The sequence below is a fragment of the Platalea leucorodia genome (assembly GCF_965183815.1).
Source record: "Platalea leucorodia genome assembly, chromosome: 6".
In the NCBI taxonomy this organism is placed as follows: Eukaryota; Metazoa; Chordata; class Aves; order Pelecaniformes; family Threskiornithidae; genus Platalea; species Platalea leucorodia.
This window is the reverse complement of record NC_138828.1, coordinates 57821376-57845404: the sequence shown is the minus strand read 5'-3', so window position 1 is coordinate 57845404 and position 24029 is coordinate 57821376. Positions and strand designations below refer to the sequence as shown.

The following is a 24029-nucleotide window of genomic DNA, read 5'->3' as shown; positions in this document are numbered from 1 at the left end:
TCTGTGCCAATAGCCTTCTTTAGTTTTTAGGTTTCCCTGAATGGATTCAGCGCCTCAGTGGAACGAACACTGCAAGGTTTAAAAAACTTACTGCAATGGACCTCATCACTCCAATCATCACAGTCATTGTAGCCATTACACTGCAGTTTCCCTGGGATGCAGATCCCACTGGCACACAAGAAACTCTCCTCTCCTCCACACAGTGCTGGAAAAGAGAAGAAAAGAAAGAATGCATGTTAAACTTTTCAGGGTAAGAAGAAATAAGCAGAAATGAAAGACAGTTAGAACAATTGAGTCTCAATTGATGTACTTAAGCAACAAACCCCAAATTAATCAAATTCAAGCAAGTGCAAACTGGCATTTTCATCTAACTTTTGTTATTTCAAAAATAGGTATCTAGGCTGAGTTAATCAGTGAGGTTCAATCTACCATTACTTCTAAAAAGCAGCTGTACAGAGTAACTGTTAAAAACTGACCTTAGGAGGGGATTAAACAAGCTCTTTTTTCTTCCCATTAAATAGATGCATCGGATTAAATATCCAACTAAAGTTACAATAGATGGATCTTCCCAGCCTAGGTGTTCAGGCAAAAGATTACCACATTGAGACTTAACAGTGTCATAGCACAGACACCTTTCTAGAGGGGAAGGATTCCTCAAACATTCTTACCACTCCCTGAACATTAGAAGACAGTCATCATTGCTATTCGATATATGGGGAACTGAGATACCTAAAGAAACAATAAAACACCCTAGAGCTTTAGGTATCCCACTGGAGATACCTTTCAGGGCCATTATGGTCAGAAGGATGGAGCTCATAACACCTTCCCATTCAAGTCCTTCAAGGCACTTAAAATATAGAGATGCAGACCACCATTAATTTGTTTACACCTTAGTCCACGCAACAGAGACCAAACTTACAAGCCTTTGCTTTAGAAATCATTGGCTGAGAAAAATTCCTGTAAAGCATACAGATGAGGAAAGATATCAAGTGAAAATTACATGGGTATGCAAAGTAAAGATGTCAAGTAGAAAAGCAAATATTCAGTACAGAACCTGGTGGTGGGTTTTTTTGGGGGGGAGGGAGGCAGTCCAAAAGTCACAGTTAACAGTCAGGCTACTCAACAAAGCTAAACAAAACAGAAAGTTTCACCTCCAGTAAAAGATCAGCAAAAAAAACCCCAATAACTTTACTTTAAGCATACATACCTGAAATGAGAATTAGCTGGAGGAAAAAAATCCTGTCACTTTGCAGTGTAAAAATCCTGTCACTTTGCAGTGTAAAGCTACTAAATGTATCCATGTGTGAGAACAGCAAGTTCAAACAATAAAATCTCATGACAGTTCAAAATTCTACTCATAGAAATTCCAACGTAATTCAAACTTTGTATCCAAGTTTGCCAAGAACAATAAAGATCTCTAATTGTAGCTTTCAAGCTTTACCACAATGCAAATCACAGGTATGAAAAACCATCAGTTTCAGCAGCAGCAGCTGTAGAATCTCCTCCTCCATTAAAGGCACTTTGCACCTGATCACAACAAAGCTCCATATTCCTCATTTTAAAATGCCTAAATTTGCATTTTTCCCTACTGCTGTAGGAGAAATTCAACATTCAACATTCAACAAAAGTGTTTGTTTTACAGCATAAGACAAGGCTTTTATAATTTCCACAAATAAAACTGGAAATCTGGATAATTAATTGCACTTAGAGTCAGTGCACGCTGGAGCTATTTCTCATTTTTGAAAAACACACTCTGCATGCTTAGGCATGTCCAATGCTCAGTGGTACATGACAGCATCCACTGTGCACCTAGTGATTTGGCAAATTGTGAAGAATATCATGTTGCTATACAGAAAGGCTGATCATGAGCAGAAATTATTATATTTTTTGTAGGCACATTAAAGGCTCCTTCTTTAGTCCCAATGGCAGATTTAATATGGCAGGTGTAATAGTCCTAGCTTAGCAGTCCTTTCTCTTGCACTATGGCAATGGATACCCACATTCTCAGCACCTTCATTTTTACTCTTAACTTTCGGCAGCAGGGGATTATTTTTTTTCAACATATTTACATGCTTTTCTAAGCCTGAAATATTATTTTATCATCCCCAGAAACAGGGCAATCTTAGAGTTAGTCAAGTGACACACACACCCTTGTACGAAAAATGTGTTTGTAATAAAAACTTATGTGAATAATGTCAAAATCTTTTCTAGTACATTCCCAGGTGCACTCTCCACTTGGGCAGCACATGATCTTGATTTTGCAGTAAAAACGTTATTTTCCAGTTGTGTAATGAGGCCATGGTTATTGCAGTAAAAGCTACGTATGCAATATATTTTAAAGAAGGTTTCTAATTTTACAGAAAAGTGCCCAAAATACCTAAGAGACTTTAAAACAAAATTTTTCAACTAGTTTGTGCCATTTAATGTTTGTGCCCCTTTATCCAAAGCAAGGTAGGGCAAAAATCACTAGCACCATCCTTTCGCACACCCTTATAATGTGCTCCTCAGTAGGTTCCCTCACTACCCACTGTGTAGTTGGACATGTTTCCTAACTTCTAACTGAAGAGTTACAGCCTCACCTCTATTCTACCATTTTGGGAAGGGTATTACAAATAGCAAAATATGATAGTCTTAAGAGCAACGTAAGATTAGATAGCATTCACATTCTCATTTTTCTGGGGAAAAAATGAGGCACTGAGATATTAAGGTGAAAGTTATAAGAAATAATGAAGAATAATTTCAATTGTCCAATCTAAGACATGTCAGTATGTGATTTTTTTTTCTGGAGAGTAAAGACTCTGATGTTATTTTACATGTTCAAAGAATAGCTCCTGTTACCTTTACTTGCAGCTGCAAGAGCACGTTCCAGTTGCAAATAAACCCCAGCCTTACAAATGAAGAGTCCAGTTAATTGGAAGTGTGCAAAGAACGGTTGAGAAAATTTTGATTCCAGTGCCTTGCTCAACACTACATATGGTCTCTGCAACAGTGACAGGGAAAGAATCTCATTCTATATTATAACATCACATTTTCTTTATTATGAGCAAATCTTTTTGTTTCTCCAGCTCCCTACCTCACGCATTGCACTTTCCAATTGCTACAATCAGTAAGCCCTACAGGGGGCCCTAGAAACAACAGCCTTCCTCAGTGTGGGCTCTAGTTCCCTGTAGACCAGTGTTTATCCCACAGATGATGATGTCAAGTAAAAATAGAATATGATAACATAATCAAAAGATTGTAATTCATCATACAAGAATGGCTGTTTGAGGTTGGAAAGGCAACTTTAACTGACTTGGAAATCTTACATTCTTCTAATTTGGACTTTTATGCAATTTCCTGCATGTTCAAGAAAGAAAACATCATAAATAGATCAAAAAGAACCATTAAAAGAACCATCTTGATTTGCTTACAGATCTCCATCAGTACAGATCTTCACTGGTACTAAGAGAGCAACAATAACAGACTTCTACCTTCTGTGTGAATATGCCGATTTGGCCTGGGAGAACACAGGTAAAAAACAGGAAGGATATTTATCTGACCATTTTTCCTACAGATCAGAAGAGCAAAGATTCTGTAGTCCCATCTTAATTTCTGGGCTGTGAAGAAAAGTGTGTTCAAGCACTTTTACAAAACATTCTGACTCTCCCTTCCTAATACATCTCTATCCTATTCTGTTCCTATCCGTTCTGATTTCCATCCCAATCCACTACTCCATTTCTTCTTACTTAAAAGTAAGCATCTTGCCATTTAGCTTGTATGTTATATGCAAACAAGAGGAAGAATGAAATCATTCTTCCTTCTCACAGTTTTAGCACCCAGCAGCAATCAGAGGGAATTTTAAGAAAAATTGATCTCACCTCTTGCAGTCTTCTAATAGGTGATGACTAGATATGTTTGGTCCAGTCAGTGCAGCGTTCAGGACAAGGAGAAAACACACACTGTGAACAGTACCTCCAATGAACGTAATTTCTGCTTTCTAACGAGCTGCTGCAAGAAGAGGTTTTCAGGTTGACAATTCGACCATACCGCCAAAGATCAGATTTTGATGGAAATTATAAAAGCCTTGTCTTATGCTGTAAAACAAACACTTTTGTTGAATGTTCAATTTCGGTATTTGATCTGAAACCTAGAGGATTTAGATACACAACCATTTATAAGACTTTCTTGAACACAGGCAAACAGCTGCATACTTAGAAATGCTGGGACTTTTTGAAATAAAGCAGAAGAAGGAGAAGAAATAAAGCCTGAAACTGATGTCTGAAGTAAAAAAATTATGGACCATTCCACTCAAATTTTCCAAAATTATTAAAAATTGTAAAGGTGTTGTTACAAAGGAATGTGCTGGGAAATGTTAATTATTGATACCTCTGTCAATAATTCACGATTTATTAATATAATCATGCAAATATTCACACACCCAAACTCCATAACAAGAAACAATGTTAGGTAAAAGGAACCCAAAGAAAATTGAAGCAACCCTTGCTGATAGAGAAACTTGCTTGTTTTAGACCTTCCCCAAAAAAGGTCTGCAACCTGGAAAAGCTTCCAGAACCCCTGACTAAACACCATTGGTGCTTTATTTTACCAACGTCTGGTGTACTATCTAAAGTGTCTCTGAGGAGCCAAGACCATTTATGTGCTGTACTTCGCAGCTGGATTACTGGAATGCCATCTATAGAAGACTGGAGAAAATCGGTAACGAAGTGAGGAGGAGGAGATGGAGTTGGATCGGTCATGTCCTGAGGGGGAAACCGACGGAAGACTGCGCTGTGGCCCTTGACTCCAGAGCACGCAGCCGCGGACCGATCGAAGTGGAAGAACGATGTTCGCGCCTTGTGTGCCTTCTGGCACTGAGAGAATTCAGATTCAGATTCAGATCTATAGAAGATTATGTGGGCAGGTCCCTGGAAAGCTGCAGATAGCACAGACTGAACATATTATTCTACCATCCTCAAGATTGATATCTGGTTGCATGTCAAGGTACAGCAACTGATAAAGCACTGCAAATCTGTGAAAATTACATTGAAAAGTGCTGCTATTTTTTTTTTTAAGTGAAGAGGAGACAACATTCATGTCTAATGCTATGAAAGAACTAGGAAGCATCAAATAAAATTGCTTTTAAAACAATCAAAAGGTGGTACTCTTCATAAAATGCTTAGATAAGCTGTAACACCTTGCAACAGCATACTATGGATGCTAAAATGTACACAGATTCATGAAACAAAGGGACAAATTAATAGAAGAAAAATCTATGGTGGGTCACAAATTACAGAAAAGTCTCAAACAGATGGAAAATGCAGGAGTATTTTGGAAAAGTATTGTCACACAGTCAGTCATGCCCTGTTCTTCTATTCTTCTCTGGGCATCTGATTTTGGCAGCTTTTGGAGTCAGCATTACAAGATAGATGGACTTTTCATCTGACTCAATACAGTCCCAATAGCACAGTGGAACACAGAGGAATCCCTGTATTCTCTTGCCTGCAAACTTTTATCACCTGCTCCCTATATCCTAAGTACCCTGAGGTACAGTGTATGCATCTTGTCGTTATCAATTCTAGGAAGTTTTGGTACTAGGATCACTATCACAGAATTAGGAAAGTTGGCAAATCCTTCCCTCCAAGAAACTGTCCATTTCTCTACTTCCTTATGATGCAAAACACCGTGGGAGAAAGAACACAAAAGACTTTTCTCTTGCACTCTAGAGAAGTGGCCTAAAAAGGCCACACAGGAAACTCCAAGCTGGAAAAGAAACAGGCAAAGAACAGGAAGGCAGGCAGAGATACATGGTGGGGGAGGCAGAATGGGAGAAAAAACAAAATCAAAGGACATAATAAAATATAATGAGGAGTCAACAGAAGTAAAGAATGAGTGCTTGAGGGAAATATTTTTTTCAACTGTGAATGTTTCCTCACATGAAACACCACCACAATCCTGAAAAACATTCTGTCTCCCTCAAAGAATTATTCCACTATTGCTGTTTTTGCAGATGGTCAGTATCAATGTTACATATACACAGATCATCTCTTTCTTCTTTTCACTGCATCAAGTGAATGCAAGGGCACAAAAGGAAGATAATGTCTCCCTGATTTTAAAAGCTTTTTCTCAAATAAATTCTGTATTGGATATGTATAATTAGCTTCACATGGCCAACAGAAAAATAAACACCTGGTTGTAACCAGATACTGCCTTTGAATCTCTGCTCCAAGGTATTCCTCAAAGATAATTCTCTAAATTAATAACAGTGTGAAAAATCCTGGAAGATAAACTGGGCTCCATGGAAAAAAAGAGAATCAGAATAATTTTCATTGGTGTTTGATTCTTGAAACAAAACAAAACAAGACCTGCATTAGTTAAGCATATTTGATTAAGAAAATTGGTCATTTCTTTGTATACATTATATTAATTCTCTTGAGTATTTTCTGTATTGTTTGCACCATTGCAGCTTATGCAGGACAAGATAACGTATGAGGACAGCCACTAGAAGAAAGTTTGAACTGTTCAGCTGAGTTACTGCAAAACTCAAAGGTAAACTTGAGTAAAGGCAATGCTATTATCATAAGAGAGAAGTACAGCTGAAGTCTATAGTTGTGGCATTAATACATCTATTACCTATTTGTTTTTACAGTATCTTAAAAAATGTTACACGTTAACTGTTAATGACTATTGCTAATATTCTTAATGTGGTGCTCCAATTAAATTCTCCTTATCCAGCTTAAAACAAGCTAAGAGCTCCTGTGGTGGCATCGTCAAACAGCCAAAAGAGCTCACTCCAATTATTCATGCATTCAGCCCTTTCATGCCCTTGAAAATCACAGGGCATTTATCAACATGTACAAGAAGTAATTTCTATGTTTTTGCTAAGAAGGGAGATCATCCAGGTTATCAGCAATGGTTTTCCTGCTCACCAACCACTATGTTTTCTAACCAGAAAAAATTAATTAAAAGACTGTATCCAAGTGAAAACTGCTGCAATAACCAGTGAGTAAAAAGTTCACAAAGATTTGTCTTACAGAACAGACAAGTTCTGTGTTACTTATAATTTAATGCTACTTATAATGTCATGTGTTACCTATACACATACTTACTTACTTTCATTCCTTTTCATTATTCTTTTTTTATTCATTCCTTTTTACAGATTTAAAGTTTAACCACTACTAGGAAGGCATTCATAGTATATAGGAATTATTAGAATACCCAGAAACCATTACAGCATGTAAAGTCCCTTTCTTACATTGTTCAGAAAAAAACAAAGAAAAGAGCAATATTTTTTAAGAAACTAACATAAAGAAAAAAAACTAAGCTAATGTCTTCATTAAATCCGAGTCAGGACTAAAATCTATAACATTCACTCGAATAGGAATAAAATTGTGATCACAAGAGGATTTGCAATAAAATGTACCTGAAAAAAAAATGTACTTTCATATACATTGCAAAACATTGCAAAAAATTCTGTGAAACACTGCAAAAAAAATTCTGTGGAGAGATAAAATCTCCTAAGACAAAACTGTAAATTTGTTCCTGGAAAAAATGTTATGAAAAATATTTTCATAATTTGACACAACTGATAGCTATTTAAAAATAGTTTTTCACTGGAAAAAAGGTCTCATTGGTTTTTGTCATATACTTTTTTGTACCTTTAAGAACTAACAGTATAAATAATATGCAACATAACAATGCAACAGAATTTATATTCTATATTTAAATTTTAATGTACTATGACTTTTACATAACTTAAATAGTACTATCTATTACAAATCTTATGGCTATGAAGTGCAGTTCAGGTCTGTTGTGCATTATTTTTTAATAGAAACAGACATTCATAATGCCTCTTTAGTAATAACACAAAAGTGAACATTGTCTGACAGTTCCATACTGTCGCTTACACAGTTTCACTGTATAAAAAGCAGAAGCATCATACTCACTGCTGTTTTTGAAAGCATTTTACCATTCAAATTAACTGAAAAATAATGTCAGGGCTCTTGTGAGAGCTCCATGTTAATCTAAGTCAGCTCATTGTGTTGCTTTACTTCTCATTCAAGCTACTGTGGGTTTTTTTTCTCCACAGTTTTGACAGCATTAGCTATGTTGGCTGGTCAAAGCAAATAAAATAACAGAAAAACACAGTGACGGCTGCAAGAAAGAAAATCAGAGCTGGAATAATTCTGTGAGTAGCGATACATATAGCAGCCCCCAGGAATGTTTCTGAGATTTCTCCCCCCAGAATGCATTACTGGATTCGTGTGGAGTGAGTGACTGATGATGCTTCCCCCTCACTGCCTTACATGCTCACAACTCTACAACTGTGAAACCAGTTCAATCACCTATCTTAAATCTCAACTGCTGGATTCCTAAAAATATTTTTGGAGTAGCTGATTTTCTCACCTACTGGCTATTCACTTGTCACTTGTGTTGAAAGGATATCAACCTGACTGAGGCAGCCCTGTCTACAGAACTGCACCTTTTTCTCTGTGACTCATTTTGTACAGTCGGATGGTTTTACTATAATGGCACATGGCTCGGATTTTCTAGTACATTCAGTACATCTGTGGTCACATCAGGAATGTATGTCATAATAGTTTCTCCATAGTGGTAGCATGCACTCAATTTGCAATGCCTGTGGAGAAAAAATCTAGACAAAGAGATAAATATCAGCAGTGACACATGAACAAGTATATATCCACTAGATAATCCCAATTCTAAGTAATAAACATTTTTCAGGAAAGCTAGTAATTGTCCCCAGGATAAATACCCTGGATTCTAATTAGAAGATCAGTCAAGCATACATTCTCCAACAAAGCTTGGAGAGGCATGTGAGGTTCAAGGATTTTTGGGAGGAGTGATAATTTTCAATTCAGAAAATGAGAAGGATATAGAGTATTTAGCCACGATCAGACAAAAATAATCAAGAGAATATTTTGTTTTGGATTGGGTGATACTGTGCTAAAACAAGCAGGTATAGCAGCCAGACTTTATTTTTGATAAATACAGGAAATAACTAAAGCCTCAAAAGAGAATTACATCATCACAGAAAACAAATTGTATGCAAGGCATATGTGGGCAGGAAGGGTTTTACTGCACGTAATCTGGAGGCACTAGTCCCCAAAAGAAACCACAAAATTGAGACATAAGCAGCCATATGCCAAGGACATGCTCACGGAATTTCCAGGAACTGAGCCCTCAGACGAGCATGAAGAGTCCTTTGGGCTGAGCACTAGGTAAAAAGGGATTGGAACAGTGAACCAACCCCTGCTGTTTTGTTCTACTGTATTCAGACAAGTAAATTCTTTCAAATATACAAATTGCAGAAAGAAATATTCAACTACAGCATAATTTATTTCTGTAGGAGAAACCGCCTAGTGAACCTGGACTCTCACCTTTTTCAGTCATAGAGAAATCACATTAGAACCATTCTTTTAAATAAAAAATGTCAAAATAATCTCTATAGTCTATCATTCTACATGAAAACTATTCATATCCAAGCAGAATTATGCACAGTAGTTCATGAAAAAATGAATTAAAAATGCCTTTTGTTTTATAAAACAGGATGTCAGAATTGCCAATAAGCAGCCTAGGTCTCCATGGTCTGCCAGGTAGGGGCCGTGAATCTCACAACTGGCTCTAGAAATTTTCCCCTAGTGAGAAATGGCAAGCTTCCACTGTGTACTTCTCTGTAATTTACGCAGTTCACTACTAGATAGATATAAATCCTGCCACACAGACTATGTAAGAATCATCAACCAGGCACTATTACAACAAACTTATTCTCTAGCAGTATTAAAGACATGATTTTAGCAAGAAGATATTATGAAACTTGAAAATTTCAGAAGTCAGCGGTCTCTTCTGGCTTGATCTAGATGTTCAGCTATCTAGATTTGGTGGGGCTTTTGAACACTTCAGCCAGCTACAATTTGTCAAAATTGAATAGGCACATTTATATCATACCTTGCATTTAGTCTGTGTGCCACACATGCATGAAACCCAGGTCTCTAACATCCTGTTGCTTTTTCAGAATTATACCTCATTCTGTGCTCACTTAATGATATGCTAGTCACTCATTGCTCATTGCTAGTTACTCTCATTGTTCAATGTGCAACCCCTTACCATACTTATGTATTCACGCTACAGCCTCTTACCTTATTTGTTATTTGAACCTGTCATGAAGACAAAATTATTGTACTCCTAATTCCTATCATGTTCATCATTATGATACCAAAGGCATCAACACACACATGGTTGCAACATCCCTGTGAGCTAAAAGGACAGTTTTATTTCCATTTTACAAAGGGAAGTCGAGGCATGGAAAAAAAATATGCATTTTTATAATGACTTGCTTATGATTCCCATTTGGAGAGATCCATTAGACCTAATTTTTCAGCATATTTAGCATATATTTATATCATATGGTTAAAACAGAGCTCCCAGTGGCTTTCACTACAGCAATTTGCCCAAAACGCCATAGGAACTCTACAAAAGGCTTGTGGATGGTGTCCAGTTTTCCTGGAAAGCATTCAACTGCCTTCATCAAGACACAATCCCTCTTTGTGTATTTCCCCACCTCAGCCATTACAAATGTTCCCACAGGTGAAGGTAGGTATGGATAATAGCCTCCTTTACTTCATGACCCCTCAAAACATGCCCTAAGAGATGGAGAATCCAACTGGTAAAAAGACTTGGTCCAATAATTTAAGTCTATATCATTATGCATATTCAGAAAGTGGAAGGAGATAACCAGGATATACAAATAATCTTAATTGTAGCATTAACTAACGTTCAAAGATACACTGTATAACCTCACTGATCTTTTAAGGTAGTTTTGAGTGTGTAACTTCTTACGTTTTTTAAACAAAACTGAAAAACAATTTCTATGATATCATTTCTTCTGTTTTATTGTCACCCAGAAGTCATTAACAAAGTTAGAACCCACAGATGGACTGTACAAGCCTCTGTCACTTAGGCTCATGGGATGATGCACATCAACAGTAAAGTCTCAGATGCCAGCAACAGAACTCCAGCAATGGGGTCAATGAGAAAAAAGAGTCAGGCTTGCTGCTCTCAGGCCTGATCTCGCCTAGATTTGGATCTAGAGAACAGAGCAGCAACTCTGAGGAGATGGAAATACCTTGTATTTAGAGACTGGCTGCAGAGCTGCCTGACAGAAAAGGACCTGATGGTGTTGGTTGACAGACAGCTGAACATGAGCCAGCAGTGTGCCCAGGCGGCCAAGAAGGCCAATAACATCCTGGCTTGTATCAGGAATAGTGTGGCCAGCAGGACCAGGGAGGTGACAGTGCCCCTGTACTCGGCACTGGTGAGGCCACACCTCGAGTACTGTGTTCAGTTTTGGGCCCCTCACTACAAGAAGGACATCGAGGTGCTGGAGCGTGTCCAAAGAAGGGCAATGAAGCTGGTAAAGGGCCTAGAGCACAAGTCTTAGGAGGAGCGGCTGAGGGAGCTGGGGTGGTTCAGTCTGGAGAAGAGGAGGCTGAGGGGAGACATTATGCCTCTCCACAACTACCTGAAAGGAGGTTGTAGTGAGGTGGGGGTCGGTCTCTTCTCTCCCAAGTAACAAGCGACAGGACAAGAGGAAATGGCCTCAAGTTGCACCAGGGGAGGTTTAGTTTGGATATTAGGAAAAATTTCTTCACCAAAAGGTTTGTCAGGCACTGGAACAGGCTGCCCAGGGAAGTGGCTGAGTCACCACCCCTGGAGGTATTTAAAAGATGGGTAGACGTGGTGCTTAGGGACATGGTTTAGTGGTGGACTTGGCAGTGCTAGGTTAATGGTTGGACCTGGTGATCTTAAAGGTCTTTTCCAACCTAAATGATTCTACGATTCTATGATTCTATGAGTGGATGTATACAAACCACGATTTTTGTAAAGTTCACCTCTCAATCAGTTCTGGGCTCATTTTTACAGCAAGAAAAAAGGAGATACACTTGAAATTTGGCATGTGTATCAGCTTCCTGCCCCAAATAACAATACAGTATTTACTACAGCTTAGCGAAAAAAAAAGTCAGTACAACATTTTTAAAGGGCATATTGCTTTTCTCCTACCTTCTTTCCTTGAAACAGCTCAGAATTTTTGATGCAAAAGAAAAAAGCCTCAAATCAATACAAGTCTGAAAAAATTCAGCCTGAACACCTGAAGCACAGCAAAACTATAACTAACTGACAAACAGACTTTATCACAGTAATGTGAAGGAACATAATAACAGAACCAGAAATACTAATTTCATCCCAGAGCTTTTCCTACACAATAAAAAGTACATTATTAAATAGGAACTCATGAACATAGTGTAACAGTTAAGAACGGGAACATACACTGCTTTCCTTTTTCTTGGTGTGGTGAGAAGCATACCCTTGCAGTGGTGTCATTTTCGGTTTTGTTTTGGAATTGAGAGCACTTCAGGAATTCTGGCCAAGAAGCATTTACCATACCCAGGACTGGTTCACAGCCTTCTTTTGCTGCCTCACAAAACGTCCTGCAGGGCAAGAGGCCTTGACTGGAGAAAAGAGACAGAGAACAAAAATACAAAGGATTATTACTCTAGTAGATTGTGAAAACTTTGTAAAAAGATAAAAAAGTAATAATAAACAATTTTGAAGAATTTTACATTCTAAAGAGCTACACCAAAAAGTGCCAAATCTTCATTATTCATTGAAGGTGGCATCACCTCTGGCTTTCAGGCTAAATTTAAGCCCAAATCAAGCTCAGAACAGTTTCTAAGTTCAACTCTGTGCAAGCTGAAGCTGAGATTTCATCAACAGTTGAACCAATATAATGGTGCACTGACACCACACAGAAGAAAAGCTTGCTTCTTCATCCTCTCCTTCCCTACACTTGTGCAGACCTATCCCTCTCTGACTTCAGCAAACACTTTCATGAGCTTATAAACAAAATCATTAACTTGGAAAAAAACTTTTCATGTGTTTGACTGGGTAAGCTTCTGACAACTTAAGTGTGCTGAATCTGCTCATGGAGAGAACCAACAAGCACCGGACATAAACTGTAGGAACGCACAGTGGAGAGCACTATATCCCCCCACCCCCTTTTAGCATTTATGAGCTCTTACACTATTTCCCCTGAGCGGTCAAAACATACTGAGTGTCAGATCAAATGCAATAAATACCAACATGACTTGAACTGCATTTTTTTTTAAGAAAAGCACTACAAATCAGCAATTTTAAAAGTATAACAAGTTTAAAAGTATAACAAGTTTAAAAGTATAACAAGTTTAAATGCAGCACACTTGTCTATTTCTTATTCTGAGATATATACCTGCATATGTATTTTTTCTTTATTCCTCTTTTACGTGTACATAGGGAAACCCATTAAAATAGATCGCTATGAACTGTCTCCAGGTCTACATAATTAGAGTCAGCAAAGTCAAGCAAAAAATCTAGAAAATCTGTTAACATGTTTACTGCAGATTTGGAAAAGGATAAAAAAAGTAAAGTTACAAGATTACAGGTAACACAATGCTATCCAAGTTAGTCAAGATTTGAAAAGACAAGAAATTTCAAAGATGTGGCAGCTGTAATTCAGCACAGACTATTGCAGCATAATGCAACAGGAAGGAAGCTGGTGAAAGGTCTAGAGCACAAGTCTTATGAGGAGCAGCTGAGGGAACTGGGGTTGTTCAGTCTGGAGAAAAGGACGCTCAGGGGAGACCTTATCGCTCTCTGCAAGTACCTGAAGGGAGGTTGTAGCAAAGTGTGTGTCTCTCTTCTCCCAAGTAACAAGCAACAGGACAAGAGGAAATGGCCTCAAGTTGCACCAGGGGAGGTTTAGTTTGGATATTAGGAAAAATTTCTTCACCAAAAGGTTTGTCAGGCACTGGAACAGGCTGCCCAGGGAAGTGGCTGAGTCACCACCCCTGGAGGTATTTAAAAGAAGGGTAGACGTGGTGCTTAGGGACATGGTTTAGTGGTGGACTTGGCAGCGCTAGGTTAATGGTTGGACTTGATGATCTTAAAGGTCTTTTCCAACATAAACGATTCTATGATTCTATGAACATCCACACGTACAGTTCTCTGCTTTACTGCCAGCTTCCAGTAATCTTTTATCTGAAAACCATTTTGGTGGAGCAGAGGAAAAGCTCTAGCAACAGTCAACATTAGTCTTAGCTATAAAGAAGTGTTCAATGCCTTTCCCAGCAAGGATCAGTACCGTCTTCGTCACGTGAGAGAGCTGTCAAACAGACTAACATAACTTATCACTGGAGCACAGTGGAGGAAAGCCTCTCAGTAAGCAGGTGCAATTGCATCTGTAAGTCCACACACACAAACAAATAACACAGCCCAAATGAGATGTGCTGCCTGCCTGCACAAACACTTTTCTCATCCGTATGACTGGTAAGTCAAAAAGACCCAGCTCTTCTTGCTGGAAAGCAGAAGCACTAAGGCAGCTAGATGGTGGCATCTACTAACACCAACCTGTTCACACTGAATAAATATCAAAACTCCAACTTGACAGCATGACAGCCTTCCATAACCTCTAGAGCTAGAGAGTGTGTCATAACTGTCAAAAATTAGGAAGAAGAGAGGCCTGGATACACAGTAGGAAAGACATCTGAGCAGTCTTCGCCAGAAGACTATGTCAGCCTTCTGGATGAGGTAACAGAAAGAAGACATATAAATGGCAAAAAAAAAATCTCTCATGCAAGTACCTAATGCCCCATCACTACATTTTATCAACGTGTGGATTCCTTCCGCAAATTTACTTCAGTGCTTTTAGCATTTCTTAAAATATTACAAAAAATTACCAACAGAAGACCAAGAAGCTAATGTACATTCATAACTTAAGAATCAATGACCAAAGAGCAGAAGTTGCGTACATGCTCTAAGCAGGAAAGATCTCATTCACATTTAAAACAGTTTAAGTTTTCTCAGGCATAATTAAAATTGGGGCATTTATTCCTAAGAAAGTAATGAAAAAATGTAACTCTGGCTCTGACTTGCAAGTAAAATGTTATTTTTTTGAAAGCATTACTATGCATTGCTGGCTTTGCTTTATTACAAAGTATGACATAAATTTTAATTCTTTACTTAGCTTGAAATCAATGTTTTGTCATTCAGGAAAAAAGAATGATGAATTTCTAAAATATGCAATGTTTAAATTATGATTAGCATGTTAACTTAATGTGTATTTATTATATTCTTAATGATACCTCTGACTTTATAATATAATATTTTATTCTACACTATATATATTTAAAAAAAAAAAAAAACAGTGAACACCAAGACTGGGAAGGCATGCCTTGTTTTTTATTAATTTTCTTGTCTAATTCAGAAATACAGTTGTGAATGTCCACTGTCTTCATTGTCTATAACCTCAGGGTCATCTGCTAAGATTACCAACAGCACTGCAAATAAAGAAAATCAGAGAGTTACTTGTACCTAAACAAGTATATCCTTTATCATAATCGTGAGCTGCCACCACCACTACCATACATGATTTTCTTATCATGACCATTAAATTCCAGAAAGACTCCATAGAGGAAGTGATGCCACTGAAGTGAATTTCAGCTAAACAACATTACATGGACCTGGAAGGTCATTTGGCACGGTATTTTGAAAGGAAACAAAACTGCTTAAAGTGTAAAACGTCAACCAACTCTCAATGGAAGGAACAACATGTACAGAGACCTAGAAATACATGTAACTGTTAAGTATGGCTCCCTTACAGAAACAGCTAACACATTCAGAAATGCTTGAGAGAACTTCACCCATACAAGTCCATGGGACCCAAGTTTTGCGGAGCAAACTCTCCGGTGCTCTTGCAAGGCCCATCTCTGTCATCTCTGAAAGTTCATGGACATCAGGGGAGGTTCATCACAACTAGAAAAAGGCAAGTGTTGCACCCATCTTCAAAAAAAAGCCAAAAAAGTCCAGGTGGGTAACTTCAAGCTGGTCAGCCTGATTTAGTCCCGAGAAAAATCACAGAGCAAGTCTTCCTTGAACACATTTCTGGGCACAGGAAGATCATCAGGAACAGTCAGCACAGATTTATCAAGGGTAAATCATGGCTGACCAGCCTGATTGCCTGTTATGATAAAATAACTAGGTGTATAGTACTGGGACCTGTCCTGTTTGACATCTTTATCGAGGACCTGGAAGAGGTGACCAAGCGTGCTCTTGTCAAGTTTGCAGATGACACCAAACTGTTCCCACAATGTGGGAACAATGTACTAGATGGTAGAGCTGCCATTCAGAGGGACCTACACAGGCTGGCAGAATGGGCCAAGAGGAACTTTATGAAGTTTAACAAGGATGAGTCCTGCACTTGGGAAGAAAGAACCCACTACAATGATACAGGCTAGATACTGACTGATTGGGGAGCAGCTCTGCTGAAAACAACCTGTGGATCCTGGTAGACAGCAAGCTGGGCATAAGCCAGTAGTGTGTCCTGGCAGCAAAGCAGGCCAACAGCATCCTGGCCTGTATCACACGAGCACACAGTCAGTATATAATGGGAAATGATTGTCCCCTTTTGTTTAGCACTTGTTAGACTGCCTGTGAATACTGTGTCCAGTTTTGGCTGCTCCAATACAGGAAAGACCCTGATAAACAGCAGGGAATCCAGGGGAGGGCCACCAAGCTGGTCAGAGGCTGGAACACTCACCTGTTGGACAGGCTGAAGGAACTGGGCTCCTTCAGTCAGAATAAGAGACAGCTTGGGGGTAACAGCAACCACTACACCCTTCAGGACCCATGGGGAGGTTATGGAGTCTAGCTATTCACAGTGGTGTATGGTGGGAGGATGGGAGACAACTGACGTGAACTGAAACAAGAGATGTTCAGGCAGGATATAAAGAACTTCTTCAGCATGAAATTAGGGAGTGAAACAGGTAATCCAGAGAGGTTGTCTCCCTTCTTGCATGTTTTCAAGACATAACTAGATAAAGCCCCGAATACATAATCAATGTACTTCCGCTCCACTGAAGAGACAAGGGATATCATGATAACAATGAACAGTTTCAGTAAAATGAAATTATTTACTGCTTGAGCTATTTAAATTTGGTCTGTTGAGGGAAATTCACACAGAAAATGAGAACAAAACTGAAAGAAATATCACAAACTAACATAAAATAAGGAAGTTGAACTGAATATACTGAAATTTTTCATAATGTTGGGCAAACTGCAAATTCTTTATGTTACTGGAATTTGGAAGCAACTTGAAGAACTATTACAGAAGTAGTTATCCAAAAGAAAATAAATTGCCTAGCCAAGAACAATTCAGTATTCTGATATCTCGTTTGAAGTTTCAGAAATAAATACGTATAAAAACACAAACACACATACACATGCACAGACACTTCTAAATATTTTACTTAAAGTGAATTATAGTAACTCTAGTCATTAATGAAAGTTGTCATATTTGAAATAGCTAATTTATTGCAAAAATATAAATGCATAGGACTCTGAATCCTTACCATATTCTTTACTGTAATGATACATAGTCGTCTTAGTGTTTGAGAGGGAACAAAGGGCTATTTCGAGAAATAAGTCAATCTGTCACTCAGATTTGCATCTTGGGGATCACCGTCAGCCTGCACTTCATTCTGTGTCTTCACATCGAGGCCACATTTAGATTCCACACACCACATCTAACATGTTTTCTCCTGTACCCCTACACTGATTAAATTTTCAACACAACTATTTGCAGTTTGTACCTAAATTACTGCAGAACCTTTTGGGCTTTAGCAAATGCCATTTTGCGTCACTCATAACCATTCACAATGCCATAGAAAAGATCTTTTTCCTAGTACCCCACTTAGGTCATATAATCTTTCTTTTTGTGTCTGACTCTTGGTTGTACCTGCTTACCCCAAAAACATGGCTAGAACTCCATGTTCAGGCACAAGTAAGTGGCCTGAACTGAAAAAGTCCGGAGCACCCAACAGTTCCCTTACTTAGTGTTTCATTTTACAGTAATAGAGAAAAACACAGTAGTATTACAAACTGTGTGATACTGCAGCAAACCCCACAACCAAGGAATGAAAAGCTGCCAGAGCTGCCTGACTACTAGTGGTAACATGAAGAAATTGGTGTAAAGCAAAACATTCACTTGCATAAGTATTCTGAAGTCAGTATGCTTGCCTTTCTCTCTCTGCTTAGTATCTAACAAGAGGAACGTGCTTCCAGTGTTGCTACTGAGTTCATTACATACGCCAGTTGAAATCACTGCTTCAAAACAGATTATCTTTAGAGATATATTCTCCAGGTAATGATAAGGACTTCCACACAATGCACTTTACATGCTGCAGTACTGAAGTTATCGCAGAAACAAGCCAAGGACCTTTATCTCTAAAATTGTCTCTTGCAGCTTCCTAGTTGGCAGCTTACTTATGGAAAGAAGCAGCCTGGAAAGAAGCAGATAGATTCTAAAATAGTGCTTTTCACCACCAGATTGCGATGTGTTGAAAGGCAGAAAATTTCAGCACCATAAAGCACATATCTGGCTGTGTACAAAACCAAGAACAAATGGTCCCTCCTGATGACAGGAAGAGCTGCCACTTATTAGTTCTGCACATTGTACTGGCAAATTAAAAGTTTACTATCTGACCTGTAATGGCTCTTCAGATAAAGATGTTCTAAAATACTCTTCTGTTTTTCACAGAACCTATTTGATACGGAGAGGAAGAAAGAGCACAGCAAGAGCTCTGCAGTAGACATCACTGCCTCCTGACTGGAGCCTGAAAAATTCCCTAAATAAAGGGGATTTGACAAGGCAAGTGACTGTCTCCAGTCACTTTCATTTAGAGTTCTGGATGGTTTTTAGCTTTTCATTTTTAACTGATCCACTACTTCTAAAAAGTTATATTAATATAATCACATGTGGGCAGAGGTATTCACATGAGCAGACCCACTGGTTTAACAGAGGCTCCTTATAACAGAACATGCCAAAAGAAAAGCCGCTACTTACTAGGGAAGGTATCTGAATTCCAAAATATCTGTAAGAAAGAAGATGCCACATAACTAAAATGGAGTATTGATTTGATCTCTTTGTGGATGCTAGCCATTTAATTTATTGACTGATATGCTTAGAGTTAGCTTTTTGTTAATTTTTTAGGAAAACACACAATACACTCCAAAATTACATTACGGTGAAAAGAAAAGTAAGCAGTGATTCTACTTTATTAACTGTAAATGGTTCCCACTGGTCCAATGGAGCATACCTGATGATCACAAATAGTAATTTGAAGGCAGTATATTCTGCTTTTTTTCCCCCCAAAGAATTGATAGCAGGGGCATTGCTTGAATTTAAGTCTGTGACTGAGATCTACTTGAGTTTACCACAGCTAACCAAGTCTATACTGCTCTTAGGATTTGTACAAATGTGGCTGCTATATGAAAAAAAAACAAAAACACCACAAACAGTTCTTGAGGACTCTCAGATGAAGTTTTATACAAGTGTGAAGTATTTGATACGATCTCTGTTCTCCCTGTCCCACATCTAAATCATTAACTTCCAAAGCACCACACTGCAGCTATAGCCTGACATAGACCCATCAGGTAATAGTAGTATGAGGATGCTAATTTCTTCAAATGTAACTATAGCAAAGTTTCATTGTTTCCAAAGGTCTTTAAACATACCGACCATTCATTTCAATGGGAATTTTACAAATAATAGTAAAAAGTTATATTAAAATACAACTACGCACAGTTACACATAACAGTTAAAAAGTTTCTCAAAATGTTAGATCAGTAATTTTTTTCAGAATATTCATCTGCATATTAAGTTATTTACATCTATATGAAAAAATCACAAATAATAAAAGTTCAATTCATTTGTTCAGCTTATGCAGTCCACCATTTGAATATTACAGTGCAGTGTAAATGTTTGGATATGTATACCGCACAATAATAATTCAGAAATTACTAGGCTTCTAAAAGACAACAGCATAGTGATTAAGTACACCAAGTAGAATTTTCAGTCTCTAGAGAAGCTCTGACAAACAGAAAACATGGGATTATCCAGCAATTACTGCAATATCTGGCCCAGTTTCAATGTTCAGTCATGTGTGCTCCATAAATTAAATATTTCTGGATAATGATCAAGTTTAGTATGGACATATTGCTTAATCTACTGGAGGATGAAAAGATGATTAAAAATCTCCATCTTGATTAGTCTTATTTACAGCTACTTAGAGACCAATCATTTTTAAAATAAACTGGCAGGTCTATGGCAATCTTACCATAATTTATTTGGTGCCACTGGCAGAAACAGAAGCAGGTTATAACATATTAGGGTACGATTCTGCTCTTCAGGATATTAATGGAAAAAAACTCTTGCTGAAGATGGAGTTTGATGAAAGAACAGATATGTGACATATTTTTAACTCTGTGGTTGGTTTCCCCACACTTAAAAGTTCATACTTCAGTTGTTTCAGCTGTATAGAAATATCAACTTTAAGAATCATATGGCACCAAAAGAAATAAAAATTTCTTTCTGCCCACCAAAGTCACTCTATCACTCCGCATCTCAGCTGGACAGGAGAGAGAAAATATAACGAAAGGCTCATGGGTCGAGAAAAGGATAGGGAGAGATCACTCACCAATTACCGTCATGGGCAAAACAGACTTGACTTGGGAAAATTAGTTTATTACCAACCAAATCAGAGTACGGCAATGAGAAATAAAACCAAATCTTAAACAACACCTTCCTCTGACCCCTCCCTTCTTCCTGGGCTCAACTTCACTCCCGAGTTCTCTACCTCCTCCCCTCCAGTGGTGCAAGGGGACGGGGAATGGGGGTTGCGGTCAGTTCATCACACGTTGTCTGTGCTGCTCCTTCCTCCTCAGGGGGAGGACTCCTCACACTCTTCCCTGGCTCCAGCATGGGGTCCCTCCCATGGGAGACAGTCCTCCACAAACTTCTCCAGCGTGAGTCCTTCCCACGGGCTGCAGTTCTTCATGAACTGCTCCAGTGTGGGTCCCTTCCATGGGGTGCGGTCTTTCAGGAACAGACTGCTCCAGAGTGGGTCCCCCACGGGTCCACAGGTCCTGCCAGGAGCCTGCTGCAGTGTGGGCTCCCCACGGGGTCACAGCCTCCTTCGGGCATCCACCTGCTCCACCATGGGGTGCTCCACAGGCTGCAGGTGGATATCTGCTCCACTGTTAAACCTCCATGGGCTGCAGGGGGACAGCCTGCCTCACCAGGGTCTTTACCATGGGCTGCAGGGGAATCTCTGCTCCGGCGCCTGGAGCACCTCCTCCTTCTCCTTCTTCACTGATCTTGGTATCTGCAGAGTTGTTCCTCTCACATATTCTCACTTCTCTCTCCTGCTGCAATTGCACAGTTTTTTCCCCTTCTTAAATATATTATCCCAGAGGTGCTACCACCACCACTGATGGGCTCCACCTTGGCCAGCGGCGGGTCCACCTTGGAGCTGGCTGGCATTGGCTCCATTAGACACAGGGGAAGCTTCTAGCAGCTTCTCACAGAAGCCACCTCTGTAGTCCCCGTGCCCCCCACTACCAAAACCTTGCCACGCAAACCCAATACAAGAATAAATACGGGTTTTTAATTTGCATAAGGTATCTTCAGAGAAGCTATTTATCAAGAGTTTTATATTAAATATTCATTGAAGCAGATATATACGATACAGTATATTCTCTAAAACTATTAACTTATTTTAAGCTTCCAAAGAGGCTCCACACTGCCTGAGAGCAGATGATCTGACTTCCTCTTCATGCCAATCACCTAGAGTTCACTTAGATTGGAATTCAAATTGCCTGATTATAGTCCTACATGGATCTAGTCCTTATCACTCACTTAAAGACGTTTTACATTTTTAGATGAATTCTTTTCAGAAATTGCTCCTTCTGTAAAACTGACTTTCTTCTTTGCAATCACATTACCATGCACAGGGCTCATCAGCAGACTGTAAGTCACTTAAGTGGTTGTTTTGAGTACTAGAAACTATCAAAGAAGCTGTTAGGAGGGGGAAGATCCTTTAGGCAACTATTTTCCTCTTGCTGCAGAACTTAACAGATTTTCTAAGGAACAATTGTTCAAGGTAGCTCAAGGGTCTGGCTCTGAAACTCAGCAGCCACTGAGGGCATGGCTCTTGATGTGTCTTTTCTGGAAGCAGCAGCAGCATATGCAGCTCTTGGTCCCAAATGTCTGTGTCTGTTTCTGTGCTGCTTTCAGTCTTGCAATAACAGCTGTTTGTAGGCTGTACAGTAAGCCAGGTCAAGTAACTGATTCAGCTGAAAAGTAATATGACCAAAAAAAAAAAACCCGTATTTTTTTTTCTCATCTGATAACTCAGTTGGCCCCTCCAAAGGGATACAGGGAAAGCAAGAATAAGCTGTCAGGAGAGGGAGAGGTAGAAATTGCTAAAGCTGACAAAAGCATTAAATAAAATATACAACTAACCATCCTGCAGGGACTCTCCATGCAACCTGGTAAATTCTGTAATATATCTAGTCCTCATTATTTTCTATAGCATTTCTTTGTATCTTCACATTAGTATCTCCACTGGTAAAAGCACTGCCACAGCCATGCTCTATTGAGAAATTCATTATTGCAATTTTACAGATTGAAACAATAGAGGGTAAATGACTTGCAAAAGGTTATAAACGAAGCTGGTATGCCAGAGCTGAAAATACAGCACGAAGATCACTCTTAGAACACACAACGGTTGACTGCACCTGGCTAAAGGTCACATTTGCGGTTCAGTAGACAACCTGACTGAAGGCAGACTGATGAACATTTTCAGCTACTGCTGGTCCTCATTACTGTTCTTTCCCCAACTCCATCCCTTCAGTTGTTCCAGGATAACTGTTTCTGTGGCCACACAGTAAGCCGTTTTCAGGTATTGAGCCAAGTTAAAAATAACTGTAGGGTATTTTGCTGGATTACTTTTTCAGCCAAATCTGTTTAAGGAAAAGTTTAAACTGGCATGGCTACCAGAGGAAATATTAATCATACTACAGCCTTGCTATAGAGCACTGCGGGGTAATCCACTGTAGCATTCACAGGCACACAGGCTAAGAATGATGACAGACCTAAGGTCTGCAGCAGAGTAAAGGAACCGGTAATACAATTGTGAGAGCCTGCTGGGGCAGGGGGAGGGGGTCAGGGAGAAATGGAAAAACCCAGGAAACATGCAAAAACTATGGGAAGAAGAAAACTGAGATTATCCTTTGCGTTTCTACAGTCCTGAAATCGAACAAGTTGAAGTGACAAGCTGACACACCAGCCGTTGTTAGTTCTAATTCTTATTAATACTTTGGGGGATTTTCTAACAGTAAAGACTTCCACAGAACATACATGTCACAGAAGGAAGTTTCTACAGTAGAGCGAACACCTACACCCAGCAGTACCGTCTTTTAGAGTGCTGGTTCTTGTGAAACCTTTCTCTGTACCCTCTGACAATACTCCGACATGCAGACCAGCACATTCAGAGCCACTGAACAGAGTGGCAAGCTCATAAAAATCTCAATACTACTTTTTGATTCATGGATTTGTAAATAAATGGGCTGTTTAAGGTTTCAATTTCACATAATGAAGAAAATAATGTATTTTTGTCTTTCATTGTTTGGTTTTCATCTTTATCTTGCAAGTTATTTGGAAAGATTGCATTTTCTTTTCTATTTTGTCTCCAGAGATGGGTTTAAATCTGAAATTTGCTTCTTTACATAGTAATAAACTCTGAAAAGAAAGCAAGATTATTTTAGATTTTTGTGGTTATTTCACTTTACAAACTCATATTGAATCCATAGAGCAACATTTAGGGAAGGCACCTCAACTCCATGCAACGCTTCATAGTATTGAATGCAGAGCTAGCTACACATATGTTTCTGACCTCCCACCTTGTTTTTAGCTCAAATGCACGTACTGTTTTCTTGAAGCAGGTTCCTATGTCTAAGTACAAAGATGCATAATTAACCTGTAAAAGGACTACGTAGGACCCACAGTCTGAGAAACACCTAACATCTTAAAGGAGAAAAACGGCTTCAGAGGTGATCCTGGCAAAAGGCAGCAGCAGCTCAGTTCCCCCGAGGTGGGAGACTGA

The 24029-nt window shown here is 38.9% G+C and overlaps 1 protein-coding gene across 1 annotated transcript in view; it reads right to left on the bottom strand.

The window, feature by feature from the left end:
• The window catches only part of CORIN (corin, serine peptidase), a gene marked incomplete at both ends in the record, with an annotated part of 155267 nt that overhangs the window by 64497 nt on the left and 66741 nt on the right, over positions 1–24029 (bottom strand). The window contains 2 exons of the mRNA XM_082315508.1: positions 92–205; positions 12322–12503. Coding sequence (XP_082171634.1) covers positions 92–205; positions 12322–12503 — 296 coding nt within the window. The remainder of the gene's footprint in view (positions 1–91; positions 206–12321; positions 12504–24029) is intronic.